At 38.4% G+C, this 27,402-nt stretch overlaps 1 protein-coding gene across 3 annotated transcripts; it reads right to left on the bottom strand.

The window, feature by feature from the left end:
- Positions 1-988: 988 nt before the first annotated feature.
- Positions 989-26,514, bottom strand: CASC3 (CASC3 exon junction complex subunit). Of its 3 annotated transcripts, XM_070730043.1 has the most exons (13): positions 26,112-26,361; positions 23,753-23,780; positions 21,944-21,981; positions 17,907-18,062; positions 15,605-15,756; positions 14,877-15,053; positions 14,038-14,726; positions 11,730-11,794; positions 11,072-11,183; positions 9,168-9,266; positions 7,493-7,722; positions 3,068-3,190; positions 989-1,513 (listed from the first exon to the last, which is right to left on the bottom strand). In XM_070730043.1, exons 1-13 carry the CDS (start codon positions 26,319-26,321, stop codon positions 1,499-1,501), a joined length of 2,094 nt encoding a protein of 697 aa, XP_070586144.1. In that variant the 5' UTR covers positions 26,322-26,361; the 3' UTR covers positions 989-1,498. The 3 variants fall into 3 exon arrangements, with proteins under 3 accessions (XP_070586144.1, XP_070586143.1, XP_070586145.1); XM_070730042.1 differs by lacking the exon at positions 989-1,513 and having other exon boundaries at positions 2,530-3,190; positions 26,112-26,514; XM_070730044.1 differs by lacking the exons at positions 989-1,513; positions 26,112-26,361 and adding an exon at positions 25,763-25,858 and having other exon boundaries at positions 2,740-3,190.
- Between the last annotated feature and the right edge of the window lie 888 nt (positions 26,515-27,402).

Below are 27,402 nucleotides of genomic sequence, written 5' to 3'. Positions count from 1 at the left end.
TTTTTGAGAAGCACCTGCATGTTAATTCAAGGCTAAGATATTGATAGAGGAGGCTGACAACTAATACCATTATGAGGACTGGTTCTAAATATGGAGGAATGAAGCAGGTTAGCTGAGGATGGATGAAAATGATTCACAGATAAGCTTTTACTGAATAACTATCATGTATTAAAGCATCAAACAAACAAACACTTGCCCTACTATTAACACAAAAAAGCACTAGAACAAACTGGAACAAAAAAAATTTATTAACAAGAATTAACTATCACAGTGTCCTTAGGTCTAAGATTCAAGACTGATGTTAAAAGAATACATTTAAACATTAAGGCAGAAAAAACCAAATATATTTTCACTATGGTTTTTTTCCCCAAATGTTAGCTAAACTGCTTTTTAAAAATACTCTTTTTAAAAATAGATCCTGGTATATTCCAAGTAGGAATTTACACATGCACACCCCGTCCTCCCAAAAAGGCAGATAGATCCAGAATGTTTTTTGAGAACATCACTAAAGGTTAGTTCAATGCCAATCTATTTCCTCCTGTCCAAATGATTACAAGGTGGCCATTTTCTAATATGGTTTTGTAAGCAAATCAAGTACATTCAAAGTTTATGAAGATTACAAGAGGTGAATGGAAGCCATGCAGCCTAAATAGGGAAATGTAAGCTGCAAAGGGCAGGCAAGAAGATGATGTCCACAAGGCATCATTTCAGAGCAGTTTTCTCTACCTTGGCAACTTTAAACGTTGTGGACTTCAGTGGGGAGAATTATCCCTACCAGATTGCTGGTCGGGAATTCTGGGAGCTAAAATCCACACAGCTTAGTTGCCTAGGCTGAGAAATAGTGATTTAGAGTCCTGAAAAACAGAAAGTGCTATACAAAGAACAAATATTTTTCTGCCTTCTAACAATGAACCAGAGACTGTTTTGAGCATAAAATGTACAACTTTTGAAAATTATTGTAGGGCATTAACTACCCAAATGCATAATCTTGCACAAAATACTATTTTATTTTAAAATTGCATTGTTGGAAAGAAACATAGCCAAGGGGAAAAAAAATCATATAACTCAAGCTAACAAACCAGATAAACGGAACAGAAACAAGTACATTGAATGAGAAATGAACATAGGGATGTGCTGAATAGATTTAGCTTGACACTTAAAAAATGTCACATTTAGAAAGGAATAAAGTGGAACTGCTCCTCTGTCATTAATCACATGTCGTTCAAAGAACAATACACCAGGAAAAAAAGGAGGAACTGCAAAGATATCGGATTTTGCTGATACCCTTCCAATAGACATCTTGCCTCAGATATAATACTGATATGGCCTGGCCTAGCAGATATATCTGCACCCCTGTACATTATTCATTACCAAGGGATAAGATAGGTGAGATTCTACAAAGGAGCTGTCTTCTGTCTTCCACAGGGCCAGCTCTGGAACTCTACTGAAATCAGCAAGATGCAGAATTCTCTAAATGTTGCTTCTTTCTTTGGACTTTTCATTTCTGACAATCCTAGATAGAAATGAGAGGGGGGAAAAGAGCAGAACTCTTTCATTAATATGGCTTTGGAGCTGATAGTATGAAGCCCCTTACCCATTGCACTTCTTTGCAGAGAAATAACTCTTTCTTGAAGCAAATATCTTGTCTACTCCGACATTTTTCCCAAGAAGAAACTGCAAATCTGTCTGTCAAAAGAGGTGCTGAGTTAGGAGCACAGGCAAGCATTCCCTGCCCCTTCAACCACATGCCAGTTCCCCCTTTCAAACAGGTGTGTGGGTTGTATGAAGCCGGCTGTGAGAGCAGACAGTTAAGTTGCTCTCTGTAGGAGCTGTTTCAAAGCATTTGCGGTGCTTTGAAATGGCTTTGGAATTAATTCATTACTGTGAAAGGGGGGAGGTTAGTCTCAGCACCACGATATCATCCAGCCTGTAGTAGAAGATAGATAAAGGACTCCTATTCTCTAGTCTAAACAATCATCAGTGTAAGACATAGCTTATTGCTGCCAAGATTCAGTCAAATCTTGATCACATCCAAAGCATTTTACCTTTATGAAACAGCATCCTTGTAATTGGTCACTACACACCATTGTGTACAAGCACAGAGCTCCTTACAAGTAATATTCCTGCAGAACATTTTAACTTAGCATTCTTTGTAACATTCTACCTGCCTACATGGAAGGAGGGAGTTTTAAGAAACATTCTGTTGGGAAACGCCCAGCCTCAGTCTGAAACGGTGCGGCCCAGTCACAAATTGTGAGTTTAGTCGGTATTTATCTAGAGAATAGTCAGAAGTTAACAATTGTTAATACAAATATATTATCATAAGTCCTTAACATTACTAACTTTTGCTACCTGTCAATTCAACAATTCAATAAAATCAGCAAATAAAATCTAATTTAATTTACAGGAACTGGGTAACTAATCATAAAACTATTAAGTCAAGAAACTAAAAATAATAGTTATTCCCATTTTGTATAAAAAATTTCAGGAATTTATCTCAAATGGTGGCCCCCAAATAAAGAAAAGGGGTTTCTGTAGAATTATAGATTTTTTATCCACATTTTAAAAAGGGAATGCTTTAACTTGATACATTTTGGAGCAATATGTTTTAACTATTAATGTTATACTGATGTAGCAATAGGGTCTTACATATTTTCAGATAAAAAAATAACACACCAAATAAAGATAAAACACAACAAATTAAGCTTTTGACAGATCAATTAAATAGCGATATAGTCATTTATACATTGCACAAAAGTTCATTCAGATTTATTGCGAGGTTATCTCTCAAACAGTGAAGCTGAAATTAAAAAGATGAATTTTAAAATACACTTTTTGTTCAGTTAGACAGGATTTAGACATCAAGCTTTATTTTAACTACTATGTTTATTTGTTAAAGTCTTCATAGATGTTAACATGGAACCTATTTACAATATGTAATAAGAAACTAGAGCTTGCAACATATCAGTCAGGTGCAGAGATCAGAACTCACATTACTTAAGGACATTATTCCGGTGGAAAGAGGTACAATAGTAAACTAGGAAGAGACAGGGGGGAAATAACAGACCTCAGGAGGGGGTGGCTTGATAGTGACTGGCTGGGAGGCTCTTCGGGGAGGTGAAGGTTTGGGCTGCACTTGCTGCTGAACTGTGTTGTAGTAGGTGACCCCTCCATACACCTGCGACTGAGCCTGCAAATCGAAAGTAAAGAAAGAAAAAGTATTGCTTTGTTCCAAAATGTTATTATATATGTATATTTAATTCACTGAAATTCAAAACAGACATGTTAATTGACTTAGAAACTCAGAGTTAAAAAGACAACAATATCTAGTAAATTGTGAAATGATAAAATAGCGTGGACTCCATGAAGGACGTCTTCATGACGTCAAAGCTCCGCCCATGGAAATCCCTATTGGGATTCCCGACCTCCGTTTGAGCCTCCTGAGTGGCTGATAGCTCTTCTGCAAAGGTGACAGCCGGGCGGCGGCGCTTCTTGGCGGCCTCCTAAACCCGAACCTTTCGGGTTTGGCGTTCGGGAGAACGCCGAGAAGCGCCCAGCTGTTTCAAAAGGCGACAGCCGCCCGCCGCCGCCCAGCGGAGTGCCGGTTTTACAATTTTTTTCCCCTTTGCCCGCATTAATCCATTTTACATTGTTTCCTATGGGAAACATTGTTTCGTCTTACGAACCTCCTCCTGGAACCAATTACCGTATATACTCGAGTATAAGCCGACCCGAGTATAAGCCGAGGCACCAATTTTTGCCACAAAAACTGGGAAAACGTATTGACCCGAGTATAAGCCGAGGTTAGAAAATGCAGTGGCTACTGGTAACTTATAAAAATGGAAAACAATAAAATTACATTAATTGAGACATGTTTTAGAATATTTATTTTAAAGAAAACCAGTAAACTAGCTCTGTAAATTTAAAAGAGGGTAAACAAATTAACAATATTAACAATAAATTAAAAAGTAAAAAAAGTAGCTCGATCAGGAACAAAGCTAAAACCTAAGAGTTAAAATCCTTCAAAACTGGATTCCTTCTCATCATTAATTGGATTTACATTATTGTTCTGTTTTTATATATGCTGTGAGCCACCCTGAGTCCTTGGAGAGGGATTGCATACAAATCCAATTAACCCTGCTGTTCTGTTTAAGAAAAGTAACAAATCTTCTGTTCCCGGGTCACCCTGACCCGGACCGAAAACTCTTCATTTGCAGTGCTTATGTTTGGTCAATTTGAATACTTTTTTCACTTGGAAAGTAGTCTGAACATTTCTGCACACAATGATATGAAAATTGAACTGAAGAAATTAATCCTTATTGGTTTATTTTGCACATAAATATGCCTCCCCCCCCCCGTTTTTGTGAATTTTCTTTAGGTTTATTGATAATTATGCCTGCAAAATACATTCTATTTTACTAAAGTTGGTATGGGATTGGTAGCTTGAACATTTCTGAACATAATGATATGAAAATTGAACTGGAAAAATTGATGCATATTGGTTTATTTTGTTGATGAAATGCACGCCCCCCCCCCCCGTTTTTTAAAAATAGTCTTCACTTTATGGATAGTTTTGCTAGCAAAATACATTCTATTTTACTAAAGTTGGTGTGGGATTGGTAGCTTGAACATTTCTGAACATAATGATATGAAAATTGAACTGGAAAAATTGATGCATATTGGTTTATTTTGCACATAAAGTATGCCTCAATTATTTCAATTTATATAAAAATTATGCTGTTAATTTCAAACTTACATACTTTTTTTTAGTAAAATGGATTTGTTTCATAAAATTAGTTCTCTGGCTACAATGTGGTTGATTTTCAAAAGGATATTCCAAATATTTCTAGACAAATATGTATAAACAGTGACAATAATGGCACACAGCAAGGCCGAGGGGGGGTGGCCCTTTTGTGGCAAAAATAAACCAATAAGAACCATTTTTTTCAGTTCATTTATATTTTTCTTATATTCAGAAATGTTCAATTTAGTATATCAAACCTTTTGGGGGAAAATTCCTTAGGGATTTGTAGCCTTAAAAAATAGAAATTGACACGAAATTAAAAAAGGATGGGGGAGGGGCTTTTTGATCAAAATAAAAATATAAGTCTCAATTTTTCCAGTTCAATTTTCATATCATTATGTTCATAAATGTTCAAACTAGTTTTCCAGTTGAAAAGGTTTTCAAAAAGACCAAATTCAAGTGCCTAAAAAAAATCATTTTGGTCCAGGTCTATATGACCCGAACAGACTAAGTGTGACTTTTTTTTTGCCCAGAAAAAAAAAATTCCCCCCACCCCCACAAATATTTTTTTGATGGTCAGCATTGTTAAATTGAGTAAATGAATGCCTAAGATTTTAAAGAATATTTCGGATTTGGAGCATAAAAAAATAAAAAGTGAAAATGGTTGCAAGCAGCTGAGGGGGGGGGGAGGCCTTATTTCTGATGTTAAAAAACCAGTAAGAATCATTTTGTTCAGTTCCTTTATATTTTTCTTATATTCAGAAATGTTCAAGCTACCAATCCCACACCAACTTCAGTAAAATAGAATGCATTTTGCAAGCAAAACTATCCATAAATTGAAAAAACTTTCACAAAAACGGGGGGGGCGTGCATTATATCAGCAAAATAAACCAATAAGAATTACTTTTTTCATTTCAATTTTCATATCATTGTGTGCAGAAATGTTCAGACTACTTTCCAAGTGAAAAAAGCTTTCAAAAAGACCAAACATAAGCACTGCAAATGAAGAGTTTTCGGTCCGGGTCAGGGTGACCCGGGAACAGAAGATTTGTAACTTTTTTTGCCCAGCAAAAACTAAGCCCCCCACCCCCCAAAAAAAATTCTCATAGAGAGAACCCCTGAAATGATGAACCTACATGAAATTTCAAGTTTCAGATATGCAGGGAAAATTTTTTACAGGGACTCAAACTTGGCTTCGGGTCACATACGACCCGAACAGAACAGCAGGGTTAAATAAACAAACAAACAAACAAATTAATAAGTGTATCCAAAGAAGAGCTTCAGCATTAGCTGCTGTGAGGTTATCAGCATAGAAAACCAAATAGATAGATAGATAGATAGATAGATAGATAGATAGATAGATAGATAGATAGAAATAGATACAGATAGATAGATAGATAGATAGATAGATAGAAAGAAAAATAGATAGATAGATAGAAAGATAGAAAAATAGATAGATAGAAATAGATACAGATAGATAGATAGATAGATATAGATAGAAAGATAGATAGACAGAGACAGACAGATAGAAAAATAGATAGATAGATAGATAGATAGAAATAGATACAGATAGATAGATAGATAGATAGATAGAAAGAAAAATAGATAGAAAGATAGAAAAATAGATAGATAGAAATAGATACAGATAGATAGATAGATGATAGATAGATAGATAGATATAGATAGAAAGATAGATAGACAGACAGACAGATAGAAAAATAGATAGATAGATAGATAGAAATAGATACAGATAGAAAAATAGATAGATAGATAGAAAAATAGATAGATAGAAAAATAGATAGATAGAAAGATAGACAGATAGAAAAAGAATTCCTGTCTAGCTCTGCCTCATAACACATTATTAGATCCTATCCTAGCAAGGACAGCAACTATCACAAAATACCATTTTTTAAACAGTTTAAATCCTTTCAAAGGAGGGGGAGGAGAATCTGACAGCAGGGGGCCTTTTTAATCCGACTAAGGGCAATGCAGAGAGAGACTCACCATTGCTTTTCCCCCCTCTCGGTTGGAGCAAATGGCTGCCTCATTTGCTTGAGCCAGGGAGAGGAACTACGGCGTGGGAGAGGGGACAAAAGCTAGTGCCTCCTCGCTCTAGCTCAAGCAATGGCGCCCTCGTGTGGTGACTTTGTCAATGACCCGAGTATAAGCCGAGGTTGTGTTTTTCAGCCCATTTTTTGGGCTGAAAAACTCGGCTTATACTCGAGTATATACGGTAACTTCGTAAGACGAGGTATCACTGTATATCTGTTTGTCTTTTAACTGAGTCTGGCTAATTTAATGACTGGGCATCATTAAATTATATCTGTAAAAACCAAAACTGGTTATAATTTTGGTTAAACTGATAAATAAATGAATAATCACTCATTTTGAAATCACTTATTAAAATATGTACTACCATTTTCATTAAATTTCAGCAATTTTTAATTTAGATTTATTGGACATTTTCACATATTATAAACAAATGGAAAGAAAAAAAACAAGTCAAAGAAGATAAAAAGAAAGGTATAGTTAAGAAATACATAAACAACTTTAAATAATCTTTTCAACAGATTAATTATAATCATATTGTCCCTCTTAAAATTTTTACAAATCCTCTCAACCCACTCTTTTAATCTGCATCTCTTAAAATCTTAAAATCCATAAATCATTAATTCATGTTTTTCTTCTTTCAGAAAAAAAGTCCCCCCAAAAGGCCAGGATTTAAAAGCAAAACCTAAGTAGACTTACTTGAGTGTTAGGATAGAGATGGGGAGGTGGGGGAGGTGGAAGTGCTCCTGGAGGATAGGGGTAACTGGGGTTGCCAAAATTCATTACTCCGGGAGGGGGAAAGTAAGTTGGTGCTAACAGCTGTTGTGGTGGTGGTGGTGGTGGTGGCTGCTGCCCAGGAGGCATGGAGACAGGTGGAGGATATAAACCAGGATTAGCCAGAGGTGCAGGTGTCTGATGAGGATGCAATCCTGGCAAAGACATAGTCAAACAATTCTGAAATCAAAATGCTATCAGGAAGCAAAGATGGAATATATATCATTTTACTGTATCTGCTCACTTAAAAGAATACTTGATTCATCTAGCTGCTAAGAAGAATAAGTCACTGGAACATACATCTACAATATGCCACATATTCTTTGCCTGCAGAGATTGATTTTCAAAGGTTAATCTACTTGATTAACAGAAGGACCAGAATATCTCTCCCCTCCACTCTGTTATATATTTTAAAATTCTTTCTTCTTGTGCAATTATTTTATTAGACTTAGACACCAACTGACCACAAAACATATCTGGGCAAGGAACAAAATAAAAACACAATAAATTAGAATAACCAAAACAGTATCAAGAGTCAATACAGACTATATACCAAAAAAAATCATCCAAAAGAGGACTCCATCTACTCTAACCCAAAACAACCAGATTAGGAAGGTTTTCTGGAATATTGTTAGGGCGGGAGCCACATGGATCTCAGAGGGATTTCATTCCATCATGCAAGACATGTTTCCTGGTTCCATTTTTTTAATTTAATCAAAGGGATGTGGTGCATGCCAACATGCCAGTTTATTATATTTTGAGAAGGCAGCCAAGAAAAGAGAAAAACAAAATTTCAAAACATCAGGTAGACATAGTAAAAGACAGTGTGTTTCCTAGCCAGTGGTAGGACCTGAAGTAAGTATAGGTTCTCCTCTCTCCAAAACTGAAAGGTAAAAATGTAAACTATGCATCAAAAATGTGTAAAACCAATTATTATGAATGTTCTCCTTTTCCAAAAGATCAAATATTTTATAAAAAAAACAAAGCCTTTTACCTTCAACTTTATGGTCCCAACAAATCCAATCTCAAGTTATGTTTCATTTTCTTTCAATTAAAGTAACTCCAGCTTGCAAGACTCATATTGGATTTTAATGCTTAGAGAGAACGTTAAAAAATTCAACCCCCATCTTTTGTTCGCCTGACATTTGAATTGCCAAAACTCAGTTTTGGAGCTTTGTTTTAGAAACTTATAAAAGCTTTTGCAATATGGCAAAATGGTAGAATGGGATCCAAAACTTCCTTTTGCAATATATAAAAAGTAAAGCTTTATAATAGCACCAGAGAGTTTTGTCACTCCAAACTGCGAAGGAAGAAAGTGTATCTATTTTTCATCTCCCTCAATTTCCTTAAAGAATTCACATATATTAATAGATATTAATATTTTCTTTAATGCAGAAGAGCAAATATGTACTAGAAATGATAACACTATCTCAATTTGTTGCTTTTAACAGCAAACAATGTATTTGTTGAAATGTATCTCAAGAAATAGAAGTGCATGAATTTGGGGGTATTTCTAACAAGCTGGTAAAACTGAAGTACAAAGGAAATGTTAAGAGAAAAATGAAGGAGAGAAGAGGAGCTATGAAAAACCACCCCCTACCTGGATGTGAAAGATGCATTTCTGGTTGAACAATCACCCCTTGAGGAGGAAGTGGAGTAGGATTTTCACCATGTGTATAAATTGGACCTTGGAACTGTACTGTAAGGACAAACCATTAGACATTATCTTTCATACACTGATAGAAGTAATTATTTTGAAATTAAAGTAAAAAGAAGCGTTAGGCAAAATAACAATAACAACATATAATTTTTAAACAGTTCAGTACATTAGTAACTAAAGCAGCAAACTGGGTTTAAGTCAATTATGGATCAGTTTCTCAGGGCTACTGTAAATTAAAGTAACATATTTTTTGGCCTATAAGACACCTAATTTTTTGGGAGGAAAACAACAACAACAACAAAATCTGCCCGCCTCCCAGGAGCAAAGAGCCTGGTCAGCTTCAGCACAGCCTCATTAAGCACAAGCACCCCATTTTTGGCCTCTGCATATCCTGTTTTTGGCCTCTGCACACCCCATTTTTGGCCTCCGTGAATCCCATTTTCAGCCCATTCCCACTGGCGGGGATAGGTGGTGGCGGCAGAGATCTCCACCATCCAGAACAGGTCAAAAATGGAACAAGCAGAGGCTGAAAATAGGGCGCATGGAGGTAGCAATAAATAGCAGAAGCAATGGGTGGTGATGGGCAGTGACAATCTCCGCAGCCTGGAAAGCTAATAGGGCAGACTAGATGGAGACTAGGGGCAGACTAGATGGACCATGGGGTCTTTTTCTGCCGTCAGACTTCTATGTTTCTATGTTATATTCTGGGAGGCAGATCCAACCATCAATCAGCTGCCTGTGCTAAATCAGGCTGTGCTGAAGTTGACCAGACTGTTTGTTGCAAAGATGCAAATTGCTGGGAGGCAGAAATTGAAGAATGGGGGCCGAAGGGTGGGTTGGGCTTCAGCAACATTCATTGTATAAGATGCACAGACATTTCCACCCTCTTTTGGGGTGGAATACATCTTATACACCGAAAAATATGGTAATCCTCAGGTTACGATGGCAATCTGGGACCAAAATTTCTATCACTAAGCAATGCAGTCATACAATGTAGCATTGGCAATCACATCCATGCTTATTGCTATTGTTAAGTGAGGATTATGTGAGTTGTTAAACAAGGACCATTTGGAAGAGGTGAGAATGCAAGGAAGCAGGCCACCAAGCGAAAGCTATGCAGCATAAATACAGGCAGGTGTCATGAGTACGTGCTATGGATACAGGCAAGTGAGTGTCAGTGGGTGCTCCTGACTGTAGGCAGGAGGGTGTCATCGGTGATGCTACACAGGCAAGAAAATAGATGCTGCAGACCGCTTTAGAACACAGGTGGGCAAAAAGAAAGCAGAAGTGAGAATAACTTGCGGGAATGACTTGGTCCTCCTGCTGTCTTCCCTATTCACTATGTTTATGGAAAGCCAATAGGGAAAGTTGCAAATAGTTATCAAATGATTGTGAAACATTACAAATTTTAATTGCAGCTCAGTTTACAACCAAGCAAATTGCATTCATGTAACTGCAAATCTGAAGACTGTGAGTATATCTTGTTTGACACTATCCTAAGTTTGAACAGTTGCTGAACAAATGGTCATAATCCAAGGAGTACCTGTAACTTGAACAGGACAGCACCATACGTTCTATCAAATGTGTCAGATTAAAGGCAAGATGCAGATGAAATGCACAAATAACATTCTACGTTTTAGAAATAAAAAGTTTTCTAACAAGGAGCAGGCTTCCAGAAATCCTTTCTCTAGCTTGTGGTTTAGAAAGAGTGCATATTTAGTATCCAATTGAGAACTTTCTCACTTTCTCCATAAACCCTTCAGGGTTGATACATAGTCCACAATACTGCAAAACCCAATCCAAAACAGATATAGGAATCCTTTTAATGAACAGTTTGCACTCACGTGCATCATAGTAATGTCCTTCCATTATGCTTATATGGACTGGTGGAGCAGGTTCGGGGACAGGCCTCTGACGCTGTGATGAGTAGCGCTTGGCACGCCCAGCTTGAACTCCCTGGAAAAAAGCATAGCAATGTCTAATTTCTTAAAAGATTGCCAGAATGAAATATTTTCCTTTTTGATGAGCTTTGTTAGCTACAAAAGATTTGCTCAAATGTGTATCTCCTTAAAAGTAGCTAATCCTAAGAGATGAACCCCACATATTTCTTTTTTCAATTCCTTGTTTTCCTGGTCTTAGAGGCTCAGAGAGATAAAATGTTTTGCAGGAAAGACATGAATCCTGTGTCAAACTTTGTTCTTCTTCTTCTTCCTCTACTACGATCACTATACATTCATGTTTCTCTCTAATACTATACAGGAAGGATTGAGTCCTATTGGTATCCCATCTTGTCTATCATTCTAATTCCCAAAAACATTACATCAAAGCTAGATGAATCTATTACAAAGGCCAGTATTCCACAAAGCTCGAGTTGCTGGACTGATCCTATTGCTTGAAAAGGGCTCTCATCCCTTCGTTGAGAAATTCTACAACTACTGTTTGCATTCTAGTTCTTAATTGAACTCATCATTTCAGAAGCAAGAAAAGTAAATGAAATGTTACCATGTCTTCTATCCTGTTGAATTGAGGGGGTGGGGCTGCTCCAATGTGCATCTGATTAGGCAAACCTATTAGAAAAGACAAAGGAGAAAGAAAACATCAATTATTCTTCAGCTTTACTTTTAAGAAACATTTTAAAAATGGAAAGCAAGTTTGGAGAAGTCCTAGCTAATATGAAAAAGGCAAATGCTGCTGATTTTGAGAAAGTTGTGCCCAAATCCTCCCATGTTGCCACATGGTAGGGAATGGTCCCAGGAGGAATGAGGCTGGGAAAGTACGCTAAGAGTATATACTGTATTTTTTGCTCCATAAGATGCTCCTGACCATAAGATGCACCCAGGTTTAGAGGAGGAAAGCAAGAAAAAAAATCTGCCTCTGCCTCTCAGTATCCATCCTTGCAGCAAACAGCCTGATCAGCTGCCTCCTCCATGTCTGCTGCTTCCGGTGGGGAACACTGGAGACTTTGCAGTCGATCGGCAATTGGATTGGCTTCCCAGAATACTGCCGATCAGCTTTCCAGGTGGTGGGGATCACTGCTGCCGTTCAAAACCGCTGCCTATCACCCATATTCCCTCTATAACACACACAGACATTTCCACTCATTTTTGGGGGGAAAGGTAAGTGTGTCTTATGGAGAGAAAAATACAGTACTCCCAGCAGGGTCAGTCAAGTCATCCCACCTGCCCTGCTAAAAAGTAAGCCAAATTGGGCAGCAACAATATAAAAAGATGTTGAGGGCAGATGATTATTTAAGTGACAACAGTGAATTCATTTAAGTGATAATGGTATCATTCCATTCAGTGCAGAAGGCAATGATAAATCTCTCATGCATCTCATTGAGAGAACCACACAAATTAACAAAGGAATAATATTGGAATTCCAGATGACTGATATCTCAGATCAAATGTCACACAACATACTATTGAGGAAGAACTGAGCAATTATGGGGCTGGTCTAGAAATTAGAAGACTGAGTTCCAATCCTGCATTAGACATGAAAGCCGACTGGGTGGCTTTGGGGTAGTCACTCCCTTTCAGCCAAATCTACCTCTTAGGGTTTGCTGTGGGCAAAATAGGAAGAAGAAGTATGCATATTTGCTGTCTTGAGTTATTTATAAAAATAATAAAGGTATGGATGGATGGAAACGGACAGACAGAGCCACCTAGATGTTGAGTTGCTGTTATGCAGGTAAAGAAATCTGAAACGTCAAAAAGAAAATTATACTGAGAACTTGGAATGTCAAAAATATAAAATGGAAATAGGAAAAGTATCAAAAACACTTAGACATCAACCAATAAAAAAGGAATTTTACTGTTTCCATAGTTAGGAAGGATATAGCAAATACATTCACGTTTATTATCAAAACAAAACAGAAAATCAATAAGCTTTATGTTGAAGTTGGAGATCAAAATACCAAAATGGGAACTAATCAGAAAAATGTACTAAAATGGAAATGAAGAAGTAGAACTTACAATTTCTCCTTGACTTACAGCCACAATGAAACCTAGAATTTCAATTATTCAATTATATGGTCCTAAGTTGAGGCACTATGTAATCAGACTCAATTTTAGGCCCATCACAGATCCCCCAGATTTTTCACATTAATCCAGCATATCCAAATAAGTGTTTTTTGCTGTTTTATGCTGAAAAACAGCAAACAAAAACAACAACAAAAAAGCACCCTACAATCATGATCACAGGACACTGTAACTGACTGTAAATATCTGCCAGTTACCAAGTACCCCACATGTAATCTCATGATCATGCATGTGTGTGCAAAGCTTGTATCTTTAAGGATGGGCCACAAGTACTATTTTGAAGTTTGTCATAACTTTAAATGGTAGTTAAGCGACTGGTCATAAGTTGAGGATTCTTCAAATAACCAAAACATCTCTCTCTCTCTCTCTCTCTCTGTGTGTGTGTGTACAGACAGTTTTGGTCTTTGAGAGGGAGGGAGAGAGGATCCGGATTGTGGGGGCAATACGCTGGCTCTTTTAAAAAGTGCTATTGTTAACATGTTGTAAGCCGCCCTGAGTCTATGGAAAAGGGCAGCATAAAAATCGAATGAATGAATGAATGAATGAATGAATTAATTAATTAATTAATTAATGAAGCTTTGTTTCCCTCCCACAAGGAAATACAGTGGGAAGTCAGAAGTTATACTTGCTCCCACTGAGGTTTTGCCTCCCCATTGTCATTCTGTTTCATTGTTTGGGTAAGTAAAGATCTCTGAAATGATGAACAAGAGTTGTTCTAGTTTATATATTCTGTAAAAAATAAAAAATAAATCCTTGCTTAGCATATCACTTACCTTGTGGTGGTATGAACTGGGGTTGCCCTTGATTCCAGTTTTGTTCTGTCATATTCAACTGAGTCATGTCTTGTTCAAGACCATCCAGATTTGCCTCAGCAGGTGCCTCCCAATTACCAGTCTTTGCTGAAGGCGGCGATGGTATAATATCAGCAGTTTTTAATGGTGCTGGCATCAACCCTGATGGTGGTGGAACTTCATCTGCCAATTTTCCTGTCTCGCCTGCTTTGGTCCGACTCCTTCTTGCCCGAGAGTAGGATTTTTTTTCCATAGGCCTATCTGGCTGTGTCTGTAGAATATCTGCAGGTGGAGTTTGATTTTCCAAAACAACTTCTTCTTTTTTAACAGGGCTGTTTTGAACAGGTGGTATCTCAGATTTGGGAGAAGGCTCTCTTGCTGGAATTGGATCTGATCGTCTGGTCCGGTAACTGCTCTCAGGTTTTGATTGTTCATTGAAGCGAGGTGAATGTTGATTACTTACATCCACAGCTCGATAACTTGGGCGAGTATCTTTATAGCCACTAGGTTTGGGAAATGCCCTTGGGCTGGCCATCCGCCCTGTTCCTGCTGAGTTTCGATTAATGAATGTCCGGGGTGCCACAGTAGTATTGTCTACACTCTGATGTCGTGGTGGCTTACTTGGTCGTTCACTGGACCAATTGGATTCTCTTTGTGGTGGACTCCCAAACCTAAATGAAGAAGAGGTCCTATTGATCAGAAATGAATGTTTTATGTTCAATTAATCATCACAATTATTCTTCTCTCAAGATCAGGAAAAAAAAGCAAGCCCTACAATATTGTTCCATAAAAAGTACACTGAACAACTTCTACAAATTCACCTTGGTTTGCGCACTCTCCTGGGTTTGATGTCATCAGGGTTGTGTGCAGAGCGGATATCATAGCCGTAAAGAGCAATTAGCTCTTGTCTGGATTTTGGTGCTTGCTCATCTTCTCGAAATTTGTCATGTTCCCACCGTCCTTCGTCTTTCCACAATTTACGCTGGCGACCCTTAGGTCTTGTGTACCAAGATATGGAAAAACAATTAGATTTAGAACAATTAGACTGGTATGTATGGGTACCAAGTTTGGGGACTACTGCTCTATACCATAAAGCAATGAACTAAAGCCAGAGCCATTAATGCATGATTCTACAAAGGAAAATTTAGAACTTAACCAAATCCTTGAAAATCTTTCATTAATTTTTTTTTTCATAGATTTCAGAAAGACCATTATGCTTCTCAAGAAAAAATGATAACTCGCATGGGAAGACTTTATCATGAGAGACAAATTAATAACTTCCTAGAGCTGTATTCTCCTATTAATGGCTGTTCCAAGTCAATTAATCATCCAATAACCACTATAGACCAAGTGTGAATTCCATACTTTCCTTCTATTTTATTATTTTACTATATAGCCCACAGAATGAGACAAAATTTAAAAATTAAAATGTAATCCTCATTAGTGGTCTGGATATCTTTTTCTGTTAGCAGCCAGTTGTGCCTGCAAAAAAAATGTTCCTGCCTATGAATTCTTTCTACAATTGTTATCTACTATTCCTGTCACCTACCGGACTTCCTCTTCCTGAGTTTGTCCACGGAGGTCATGCTCAAAGAAAAGACCTTTACGAGGTATGTACGCTGGATTCTTCCGGTCTTCATCATCATCAAGATGCTTAGGAAGTTTTTTACCAATTTTGTTTTCAACTTGTTCAGTGCTTTCCTAAAATGAGAGGCATCAAACACTCACTGACCTATTGAAAACCCAACACCGATATATCAGAAACCATGGTTTAATAAAAATGTGATCAGATATTATGATTATGTACACTGGATAGACAAGGGGGGATAATTGCAGGGAGCCTTTGATTTATAGTCATTTGTTTAGTGACCAAAGTTACAATAGCACTGAAAAAACTGACTTAGAATTATATATATTTTCACTTATGACCATTACAGCATTCCATGATCATGTGATCAAAATTTGGATGCTCAGTAACTGGTGTGTATTTATGATAGTTGTAGTGTCTCAGAGTCATGTGATCATGTTGTCCAATCTTATGGCAAACAAGTCAATGGGATAGCCAAATTCAGTTAACAGTTGTGTTCCTAACTTAACTGCAGAAATTCACATTGTAAAATGAGGCAAAACCCATTTAACAAATGTCTTTTTAGCAAGAGAGATTTGGGGCTCAACTCCATATTTATTGAGGATTACCTGTACCAAATATAAATCAATCACTAACATTTTAAAATATTTTTGAAAGTACTAATATGAAATATTAGTCATGTAAATCAATAACTGACTTCATATTTTATATATTGTTAGAAAATGATGATATGCACAAGGTTGTATACGATGAAATATGTGTTACGATAGGAGGAATAATGTGTAGTCAATTAAAATACGTCCTCTTAAAAAAATTTCTATAACTTTGTTTATATATATTAGTGAAAAATACACTGCTCAAAAAATAAAGGGAACACTTAAAAAACAGAATATAACTCCACGTAAATCAATCTTCTGTGAAATCAAACTGTTCACTTAGAAAGCAACACTGATTGACCGTCAATTTCACATGCTGTTGTGCAAAGGGAATAGTTGTGCAAATGAAATATTCAATTATAATTTTTCATTCATTCAGATCTAGGATGTGTTATTTGAGTGTTCCCTTCATTTTTTTGAGCAGTATATTTCAGCAGGGTATTTAAGCAATACAGATATAGATAATTCTCGATGTAATTAAAATTGGGTTTTCTATCACTAAATGATATGATTGTAAAGTATAATGACCTATGACTGCATCGCTTAGTAATTAAAATCTTGGCAGTTTCCATCGTCATTGTTAACCAAATCCCAGTGGTTAGTTGAGGACATACCGCCATCTTAGTCCCTCCCTGCTCTGAGCCTCAGTGAGGTAACTTTCTTCACCAACATACCTTCCCCGATCTCTGTCCTCTTGGCTCCACTACACTGTGGGCACTCCTGGCTGGCAGCAGCTTGGCCAACACTAAGGCTGAACCAGAGGTCCAAAGCCTCCAGCAATCTCAATAAGCCACCACTATCCCCAAGCCTTTATCCCAACAGTATCAGTGCTACAACAAATGTCATCTCAAGCCCCATGAACAAAGCCCCAGCCACCGCAACTACCACCACGCATCCCACCAGCTCCTACAATGCCCAGTGAATATTTGTTGTCTTCTTCTTCCTCCTGTTGAGACACCCAGCTAGATGTATGTGTTGCAGAGAAATGGGAAAGATAGGTGGGTGGGGGAGTTGAAACACCCTTGTGGGTGGGCTGCCAACCATGCAAATTTTGAACACATTATCACAAGAACAGTGCAATAACTGTAACTTTAGGAACCAGACATCGGTACCTTTCATTCAGAGTGGTTCTAACTTCCAATAGTTGCTGAAAGAATGGTTGTTAATCAAACACTGCTTTTGTATTACTCATTTAATTATGCATAAAATATGTATTATAATATAAATTGGTAAAAAATGACAAAAATTGCATTGAACTAAAATGAAAAATAATGGTGAAAAATAATGAATGATAATAATAATGGGGAAATTTGATTATAATACACCGCTCATTACTTTTGAATTTTATTGCTACTACACTAAACCAAAATAGCTCTTTACTTTTTAGCTGCAAATATCAGAAACACAAAATATTGCTCACAAAATTTTTATAAAACTACTTGCTTAGAATTCAGCCTCAAAAATAACACAAGCATAAGAAAAAAAATCTACTGAAATGTGATAGCTTAAAAATAAAGGATTTTTTCATTCTATGACCATATTTCGCTAAACAATACAAATACTTATTTTAATTTCCATGTTATTTAATACTTAAGCTCAAAACATACCTGCCCATCCCCACTCTGCCTTTCACCTGCAACTGTGCCTTTTGATTCTGGTTTCTCATCCCCTTTGTCTGCTTTTGTTCTTAATTCAGTGTCATTTCTGTCCCGCTTTAAGTCCATTTTATTGGTTTCTTCTTCACTGTATTCTCCTTCCTCAGCCTAAAACAAACATCCAATTTGGTTTAATTTAGAAGGACTAGATAATAACAATTTTGTCTATACTTACACTATGCAAGACAATATGTTCAATTGTGTGTAATTCAATACTTTTTAAAAAGAAACACAAAAACCTAAATGCTGCAAAGCACATATATATATTACATAGCATATATCCCAAAGGTATTTTTTTCAAAAGGCAACCTGTCTTTGCTTTTCCTTGCAGACATTTCACTTCTTAACCACGAAGCTTCTTTGATTCTGACTGAATGGTCAGAACTGGTTTTGTTACAGTCATCTGGCATTAGTGCTCTTTCTGAGAGTTAATGAGGCTGCTTTGAGATTTATCTGTGCTCTCACAATCACCTGATACGTCCATTCTGATGACAATCCATGGGAGAGGCCAGGATGGGGCAGCTCTAGCCCTCCAGCTCTATGACTGAGTTGTAACATTTAGGACCACCTCCCTGCCAGTAGTCCAGTTCAAAACAAAGCTGTTGCGACATCCAAGGAACAGGACCTGGCGCACTCTGGATGTGCCATCCGAACGTTACCTGTGCCAACCGCCAGCATAGTACTGACACTGAACAAGGGTCCTTTGTGATGCAGTGAGTCCTGCGGAAGACCCCAGAGGACGTCTGGCCTCTCCTATGGATTGCCATGAGAACAGGTGTCTCAGGTAATACCAATGCCCCTTCTCCATGGCATCCTCCAGAGAGGCCAGATGGGACATACCAAAGCTTGGCATGCCCTACGGGTGGGCGTCTGATTATTCCTGAGCCCCCTCATGATCATGGACCTGCTGCAGAACTCTCCTGCCAAAGGCAGCCTCCAGTGACACAAAAGCATCAAGTCTATAGTGGCGGATGAGCAGTGACGGATAAGTCCATGTCACAGCCCTGCGAATCTCTTCTACTGGAGCTTGAATGGCCCAGGCAGTGGTAGTAGCCGTGCTCCTCATCGAATGAGCAGTGATCCCCCAGAGCACTGGGAGCACCTGAGCCTCATAGGTGTGGGCGATAGCTGCCCGAAGGCAACGGCCTACTGTAGGATGTGGCACCTTGTGGCTTAGAGTTGACGGCTGAAAGGACATGAATATGTCATGATTCGGGGATTCAGTCCTCCAAAAGGAAGCAATTCTGGAGATGTAAATGCGAAGGGCCTACCTCACATCCAGAATGTGCCAGGTCTGTTCCAAGACCTGCCGCAACCCTCCTGAATACCAGCCAGGATGGAATGGAAAGAGTGCATTTTGAACCTCCTGTACACCAGATATCTGTTGAGGGCTTTGAAATTTAGAATTGCCCGCTATCCCCCTGAGGCTTTGGGTACTATGAACAACACTGAATAGCATCCCATCCCTTGCTGATCCGGTGGAACTGGTTGAATGGCCTGAATAGTCATCAAATGCTCAACAGCAGATTTCATGAGTGTCTGCCTAGCGGGGTTCCCCGAAATGGAACAGCAGATGAAAAACCTGGAGGGGGGCGAGAAATTCCAGGGAGAGACCATGAGAAATAGTCTCCCAAACCCAGGCATCCTGGGTAGTGTCCTGCCAACACACTGAGGCGACCTCCAATGTGGAGGAGGGTGCTGAGATAATTTCCTGTGACAGAAGAATTGGGAGCTGCCTCTACTGGAAAGAATGCTTGAAGGCATTCTTTCCCAGAAATTGATGTCTGCCGCTACTGGAAGACTCAGAGTGGTCACCCTGAAATCCAGACCTGGAGGAGAAAGGCCGCTGCTGATGGGGGAAACCTGCCTCGGCACCCCTCCCATTTGAAGGAGGGCCATCTGTAATAGGGTGCGAATCTGAAATTAGGACTTCTACTCAAAGATTGCGAGATCTTCCTCTTTCCCCTTGTCTCGATGAGGGAGGGCTCAAGAGGTGTCCCCTTCAAAAAGGGACGCTGCAAACTTCAATTTGTTCTGCATGTCCATTTTCCAGTGATAGAGCCAGACCATCCTGCAAGCCATTACAGCTGACACCATGGCTCTGGCTGAGAATCTGGCCATGGTAAGAGAATTAAAGCTGCATCAGCTGTATATTCCATGGCTGTGATAATCTTACTCAGGTTCTCAGCCAGTGCAGTGAAGCCCTGGTAAAAGAAGAGGAAGGAGTTGAGCCCCAAATAGCTCAGGAGACTGCCACATAGTCCTGCGAAACATCATCTCCTGCTTTCTGTCCTCTGCCTTCAAGGCGTCCTCCGCATTTGGGGTTAAAATAGAGGAAGAGGTTAGTGCCACCACTGGAGCATCCACCCTGGGAACCTGAACGAGATCCAAAAGATCAGAGTCCACCCCAACATGTGCTCTGAGCCACTAGGCTTCATGGTGGCTGTGGTCCACTGTCATCTTATAACATCAAAAACATGGGAGGGATGGGTACGGCGTCCGGCTTCTAAACGCTTTCAGTGAATAGAAAATCATCTTGTTCAGTTACCTTGGAGAGTGAGTCCAACTGGTTAGATGGTTTAGGCAGTCGTGCCATAGGTGGGCATTTAAAAAGAGGGGTTTTAAAAGAGCCAGATTGAAGAGACCCTAAAAGACCAGACTGTCAGAAAACTCAACCTCACAGAGCGATCCCCCTCTTCTGGCAGCTCTCCTTCCGAAAGGGATGAGCCATCCTGATCTGACTCAAAGCTGCAATCCACTTCTGCAGAGAGCCAAGGGACCGCAGCTGGTCCACAGGCATTGGAAACTAAGTCCAGTGATGCAATCTGGCTAACCCGGAGCCCAGAGCTAGCTCCCAATGATCCAAGCGGTAAGGGAAGGTGCCCTCGCTCTATCCCCAGCAGCGGAGAGCACAGACAAACAGCTGATTGATCCAACAGTTGGCAAAAAAAAAATTCAAGGTGTTTTCTTCACTGACAATCCTAACCTAAATTTAGCTAAGGAGAAATCTCCAGTGTGTCCTTCAGAGTTAGGACTGAGTTGAAGAACTGGACTGTGGCAGGGAGGAGGTCCTAATTGTTACAAAAGAAAAAAGAAGCTAAGCTTTGCCTTTTGGCAAAAAAAAATTCAAGGAGTTTTCTTCACTGACAATCCTAACCTAAATTTAGCTAAGGAGAAATCTCCAGTGTGTCCTTCAGAGTTAGGACTGAGTTGAAGAACTGGACTGTGGCAGGGAGGAGGTCCTAATTGTTACAAAAGAAAAGAGAAGCTAAGCTTTGCCTTTTGGCAAAAAAAAATTCAAGGTGTTTTCTTCACTGACAATCCTAACCTAAATTTAGCTAAGGAGAAATCTCCAGTTTGTCCTTCAGAGTTAGGACTGAGTTGAAGAACTGGACTGTGGCAGGGAGGAGGTCCTAAATGTTACAACTCACAGAGCTGAAGGACTAGAGATACCCCATCCTGGCCTCTATGGAGGATGCCACGGAGAACTGCTGAAATATGCATGACCTGAATGACTGAGACTCTCCAGATATACAAAGTGTTTTAAAAAAAGATCTGAATGGCTTTTCATGATAAGGAAGTAAATATTTCACTTATTGAATCCAGTCTCTAAATCCGTGATGGCAAACCTATGGCATGCTTGATGGCAAACCTATGGAGTCCTTTCGGTGGGCACTTGCACCATTGTCAGCTGCTCTTCCAATTTCCATCGCATGTATGAATGCCAGCCACCAACTGTCTGGCATGCAGGCATCCAATGGAACCCAGAAGAGCAGATGACTGCTGGGCACATGCATACTGGCGAGCTGCGTTCTTCTAGGTTCCGGCACTCCAGCATGCGCATATGCACACACTTGTTTTGGCACTCTGTACCCAAAGGGTTAGCAGTCATTGCTGTAAATCTACCTAGCAAGTTTTTAAAAATCCAACAAACTGCTTTGTTACATATTCATGCACATTATAAAATGATGTGTAGGACCTCAACTCACCTCAGAATCCTCAGCACTTTCATAATCAGAGAGAACAGCTAAAAATAAAGAGTTGTTTGAGGTGAAAAATATCTTCCAAAATGCAACATTTTAAAGGCTTAATTATCATATTTTTCCCAATTATTTCATTCATACCCTCCAAATCCATTTGCAACCTTGTTTTATCTTTGAGTTATATTGCTTGTTTTGAATATTCCATCTATTGTAATTTTTTTTGGTAAAGCATAAATATTGCTCCTCTACATCTATTTCACAAAAAATTACAGCACTAATCCATTGACTAATAAATACATTTTTCCTTTTCCAAGAATTCTGCCTAAATTTTTCATCCTTCCCATGGAGGGTATCTCTTCACAGATCCTTATACTTGTTTCATGTTTGTTTTTGAACCCTTTCTAAACTCATTGTCCATATTTACAAAATGTTGGTCTTCATCACCCATGACCTTTTACAATCTTAATTCCTCCATGTCTATCATTTACTGATACACTGCTCCTTTATTCCATTTTTCTAACTTGCTGTTCAGTATGGTTCCAGAACTCTTGTTTCTCCCTCTCCTAAAAATATTCTTATTTATGAAATACAGTACTTTTGTTTTCTGTTATTTTTTTCTCTAGATTCTTGCTCATTATGCCTATTAAGATCTAATAAAGAAGTCTAACTGGATGAGTGTGCAAACTAGTTTTTTCCCAATGTTAATCATTTTGAATGAATGAATAAATAAATAATGCAACTTCCTTCAAAAAGATGTAAAAAAAAGTGGTGGTTATCTAACTATCACTCTCAGTAAGCTTGGAATAAGTTAATTATTCTAAGAACACAAAGGGAGGTGGCCATTTGCAAGCCATTTCCAGAGATGTCTGCAAAACGTGGATTGACTCCAAGCTTTCAGTTTCAAGGTCCTTCAAAGCAGAGAGCACTCACCATGAAGCCAAAAAAGAGAAACCTAAAATGCTGGACCCAGAGGAAAGGTGGAAGGGAAATGTGACAACTCTTGCTGATCTTGAGAAAGAAAACAAGGCTGCCCAAAGCAAGAATGGGCCAGCACAAAGAATATCACAATGCCACTTATTCCCCTCATTTGAGGTGGACAAATCATTTCAGTTTGACTTTAGATGTGAAGATACCACAGAAAGGCTGTTGGCTGCCCTGATATATTTTTTTAAGTATGTGGAAGTTGGAGCAGTGTTGTATTGGTTTTTCAGAAATTTTCAGTGGTCTTTAATAGTACTGATCATGGATACTACTGAAGTGGCTCAGTGAGTTACAAAAAGGAGCCACAATGTGATGATTTCATCCCTTCTTATCTAAAATAACAGTAGACATTTTCAAGAAACTTTCTCTCTGTTCAAATTGGGAACATTTACCCAGACAATTGGAATAGAGTGTCGTCAGTATGTGGATAACATTCACCTTCATCCTTCTTTTCCTGACCTTAGGGACAACAACAATTATGCCAATCTGTAGCTGGTGTCTGAACTGGAAAACTCTAGCCTTGGGAATCCATGTTTCTTACAATTATATTATTGCAGTGTAACCATCTTGAAGAACTGCGGTCTGCTATGGTAGCCAAACAACAATGTGGAATATTATGAAATAACAAATCTATGCCCTGGTAATTGATCATATATTGCTTCCGCTGCTCACAACAGAAATATTAGACTATACAAAAGGTCATTATCATAAATGAAGGGGTAGAATAAGAAATACAGATTTGCAACAAATATTTTATGATTTTAAAAATATTGCTATGTAATTATTTTATATTTCTAGCACCAATCACTACTGTTAAAAGCTACTATCACTTACCATGTCCTTCTATGCCATCTTCACTTTCCTGTTTTGAGAAAGAAAACATTTATCAAAAAAAGAAAACAAGAAGATGCAAATATGGTACATTACACTGCTTCAGGAATAGTTGCTTTAAGATTGGGCATAGTCTGAGGAGATCCAAATTAAGAATTCTCTTGGCTTTGTGCTTCATTAGATGATTTTGTATCAGTTATTACTTCTTAGTTGCCTACCTGCCAAACTACTATGAGGAAAACATTGGAGAAATTATTATGTACTTCTGAAGGAATGATTAGCACGTCAATGCAACAAATAAACATATAACTATAACAGAGATGTATTATCAGGTTATTAATATAAATATTAGGTAGAGGTGGAATTGTATCAAAGCTACAAGAAGAAATCCTACTTGGAGTTCAATTCCAATAATTTTCAGTGAAAACAATTATGTCAGTTAGAAATACAGTATATGGAATGGAATGCCTAATAAAAAAGGATGACTTCCCATGTGAGATTGACTTTATGGGGAAACCAACTTTAAAAATTAGGAAAAAGACATGGAAAATTTGAATGGATGTGGGGATATTGACACTAGCTCAATTGACAGATGAGGAAGATGAATTTTAACACATGTTGTGTTAAGAGATAAATATCATCTATCAGATATAAACCAATGGCAATATTTATAGTATATGTTAACAGTGTTTGAATTAACAACATTTTCACCCAAGATGCAAGAACTTATCAAATCCTTATTTAACAATCTATTTTTAAAAACCTATTAGTTTTTGTAGATATTTGTCATAAATTTGATATGCAGATGCTGAGAAGTGAATGGAATAGAATTAGAGGTTCCTATAGTGCTTACATAATAGGATAACATCTTAACTTCTATAACAAGAATGTCAATGAACCTTAAGACTATAATTTTGGTTATTTTTCCTTATTCTTAAACTTCTTTATGTGTGCTGTTTGACTGCTATTTAAAACTGAGCCTGATTGTTGTTAGGAGTAATTATTTTGCTATAATGTAAGTAAAGCATCAGACTATTCCAAAAGAAAGAAGACATATTTTCCTTTCATTTACAGGAAATCCTGCCCGATGGAACTTTGGGATAATTTTATCTTCTTCATAAAGAATATGAATAATTTACTTAAGGAAAAAAAGTAATTCTTGGAAAATGCTGGACCCCAAATTATTATTTAATACATGTACTGTCCAGGCGCATTTTAAAAATTGAAAACTGGATTTATATTCAGCTGTCCGTATTAGCAACATAGATGTTCCTGAAACATCTAAGCCTCTATGTGCCTTAAAAATATAAATGTTATCTATGTCTCTATACAAACATAAGAGATCAGATAACAAGAATGTGTCAAGGTATTATTTTACAGATTTTACTTTTTATAGAAATGTTCACTATGGTAATATAATATTACCATATAATACAAAATAGGTATAATAAACCTAAATTAAAGATGCAAGATCTGAATGCTAACTTCTAAGTACTTACACAGTTTTTAATACTATGGAAAACAGGTTCAAAATGGAAAATCATTATACAGAAAACACTTGTTAAATGTAAATGTAGATTTGCTAAATGAATATGTAACAGATACATTGTAAAATAATATTTAATTCCTGCATCTACCAAATAAAATCTCCTTTTCTGACTTTGAACTTTCAATACATTGTTTATTATAGTTCACCAAGAATTATTTTCAAAGTAGAATTACAGTATCGATTTGGGTGTTTAACCTAATGTATTGCTAGTTTCAAAATGCCAAAGCAAAATATTCAGGACCACATTTTCATGACATTACATAAAACCCACAATGCTTATTTCAAAAGGCACCTCAGGTGTAACAAACTAAAATATGACATGCATTCAAACGTAATAGTACTAGAAACCTAAGAAGAGTATGTGTAATCTCAAAAGTTCAATTTAAATACCCGCAAAATAAGATACCATTGTTGAAATTTGCTTTACCACCACCATCCTTTGTCTTAGAATAACAGGTACGCACCTTCTGCATACTGTATTATACTCAGAGATACAATTTTGTTTTAATGCAGCACGCAAACGGAAGTGGTACCCATCTACTTCCGAGACGATAGAACAGCTATGGAGAAAACATCGAAAAGAAAACCAAATACTAGCTTGTTTTTCTCCATCCAAGCGGAACCTGGTGGGCTATTTAGTCAGAGGCGAATTAAAGGGGCACTCTGCACATGCTCAGAACCACTGTCCCCTCCCCGGCTCTGTTCCCAACTTTGCAGGAGCGTCCCAAAGAGAGGATCATAGTCAAAACCTCCCCGCTATACTATGCAAAGGAACCGATCCTGAGAGCTTTCCCGTTCCCTCTTTCCACTCACACACTCCGAGTCGGCCGGGCTACCTCCAACCGTCACCGGCGCCTCTACATTTTCAGTACCAGCGATAGCAGCGACGGTATTTGTCGCTCCGGCTAAGCCAACGCGGTGACTGCCGCTGCGCGGGGAAGAAGCTGCACTTCCAGGCGGCGAATCGGACTCATCCTCTTCGCTGCTATCCTGAGAAGCGCGCTGCCTCCGACGATCCGCCATTTTGACAGGAACCAAAAAAAGGAAACGAGTAAAGCGAAACGCTTAAAAGGAGGAGGAAGAGGAAGCAAGGCCCAAAGAGGATGACGGGTAATGACGGTGACGTCCCATCCTGAAAAGACTACGATTCCCAGCAACCAACGCAGGCCTATATCAAAACGTCTATTCGTTCACCCAGAACTCTGCTTGGATGCCCGAGGAGGCGCGGAGAGTTCTTGACGGAGGGAGAAGGTTGCGCGGGGAAGAAAATTCGCGCCCAATCAAGGGCGATGACATCACGAGAAAGCGATTCAATAGGCGGGGAAAGGGGGGAGGCGGGAGAAATCGTGGCGACAATGTCACGTGATCTCCCCCCCAACTGCTGCATAAGACGTGGGGACGGAAGGTGTCTTGCTAGTGCAGCTAGTCAAAAATAGCATGACGTTTTCCCATTGCAGGGATTACATCATTCCAGTTTTCCTGCAGTGCTAAAATAATTGAGGCGCAGCAAACTCCTCTGTAGAAAACAGGTTTAAAAGAACAGCGGCTTATGTAAGGCTAGGGTGACCAGTTGATCATTAAGGAGACAACGCAAAATGCGATCCAGGCAATGCGGATATCAACAGTGCTGTCTTTGTGCATCATTCTGGCAACTCTTATTGCAAGACCAAATGCCATGAGGGGGGCTCATCCCCATATTCTGGTCTGATCTTTCCCATGCTGTATTTGATGGCAAAGCTCCCGAGCATGAGAGCAGCCCTGACTAAACAGTCTGAGATGCTGTTTCTTGCTTTCATTCCCCTCTGCAATCTCTTGAAGCCATCTTAAAATTCAAAGGCTACCTCATTTTATGGCAAGAAAATTTATGATGTGAAGTACTTTTTTTTTTGCCCTGAATATTCTAACTTTATTGGGATGACTCCATTTTATACGATATGGAAGAAAAGTATTGCTATCCATTTTCTGTATGCTACATTTTCATACACTTTTCATTTCTCCTTTTTACTTATTAAAAAAACCAAAATGCAGCCTTTCTTTTTAAAGGAAATTTCTTTGTTTTGTTGATTTTCGTTGACTTTTTTGTAATTGGCAAATACTGTAACTA

The sequence above is a fragment of the Erythrolamprus reginae genome, chromosome Z (assembly GCF_031021105.1).
Source record: "Erythrolamprus reginae isolate rEryReg1 chromosome Z, rEryReg1.hap1, whole genome shotgun sequence".
Classification (NCBI taxonomy): domain Eukaryota; kingdom Metazoa; phylum Chordata; class Lepidosauria; order Squamata; family Dipsadidae; genus Erythrolamprus; species Erythrolamprus reginae.
The sequence above is the reverse complement of the archived record's forward strand: the minus strand, read 5'-3'. Positions and strand labels throughout refer to the sequence as shown.

What these genes read in the sequence shown, in the direction of transcription:
- CASC3 (XM_070730042.1), bottom strand. Translation starts at nt 26,321, where the DNA reads ATGGCGGATCGTCGGAGGCAGCGCGCTTCTCAGGATAGCAGCGAAGAG. An exon ending in AAAGTGCTGAGGATTCTGAG is followed by an intron (nt 18,063 to 21,943) that starts GTGAGTTGAGGT and finishes TGTTTGTTTTAG; the next exon opens with GCTGAGGAAGGAGAATACAG. An exon ending in AATGCATCTTTCACATCCAG is followed by an intron (nt 7,723 to 9,167) that starts GTAGGGGGTGGT and finishes TGTCTTTGCCAG; the next exon opens with GATTGCATCCTCATCAGACA.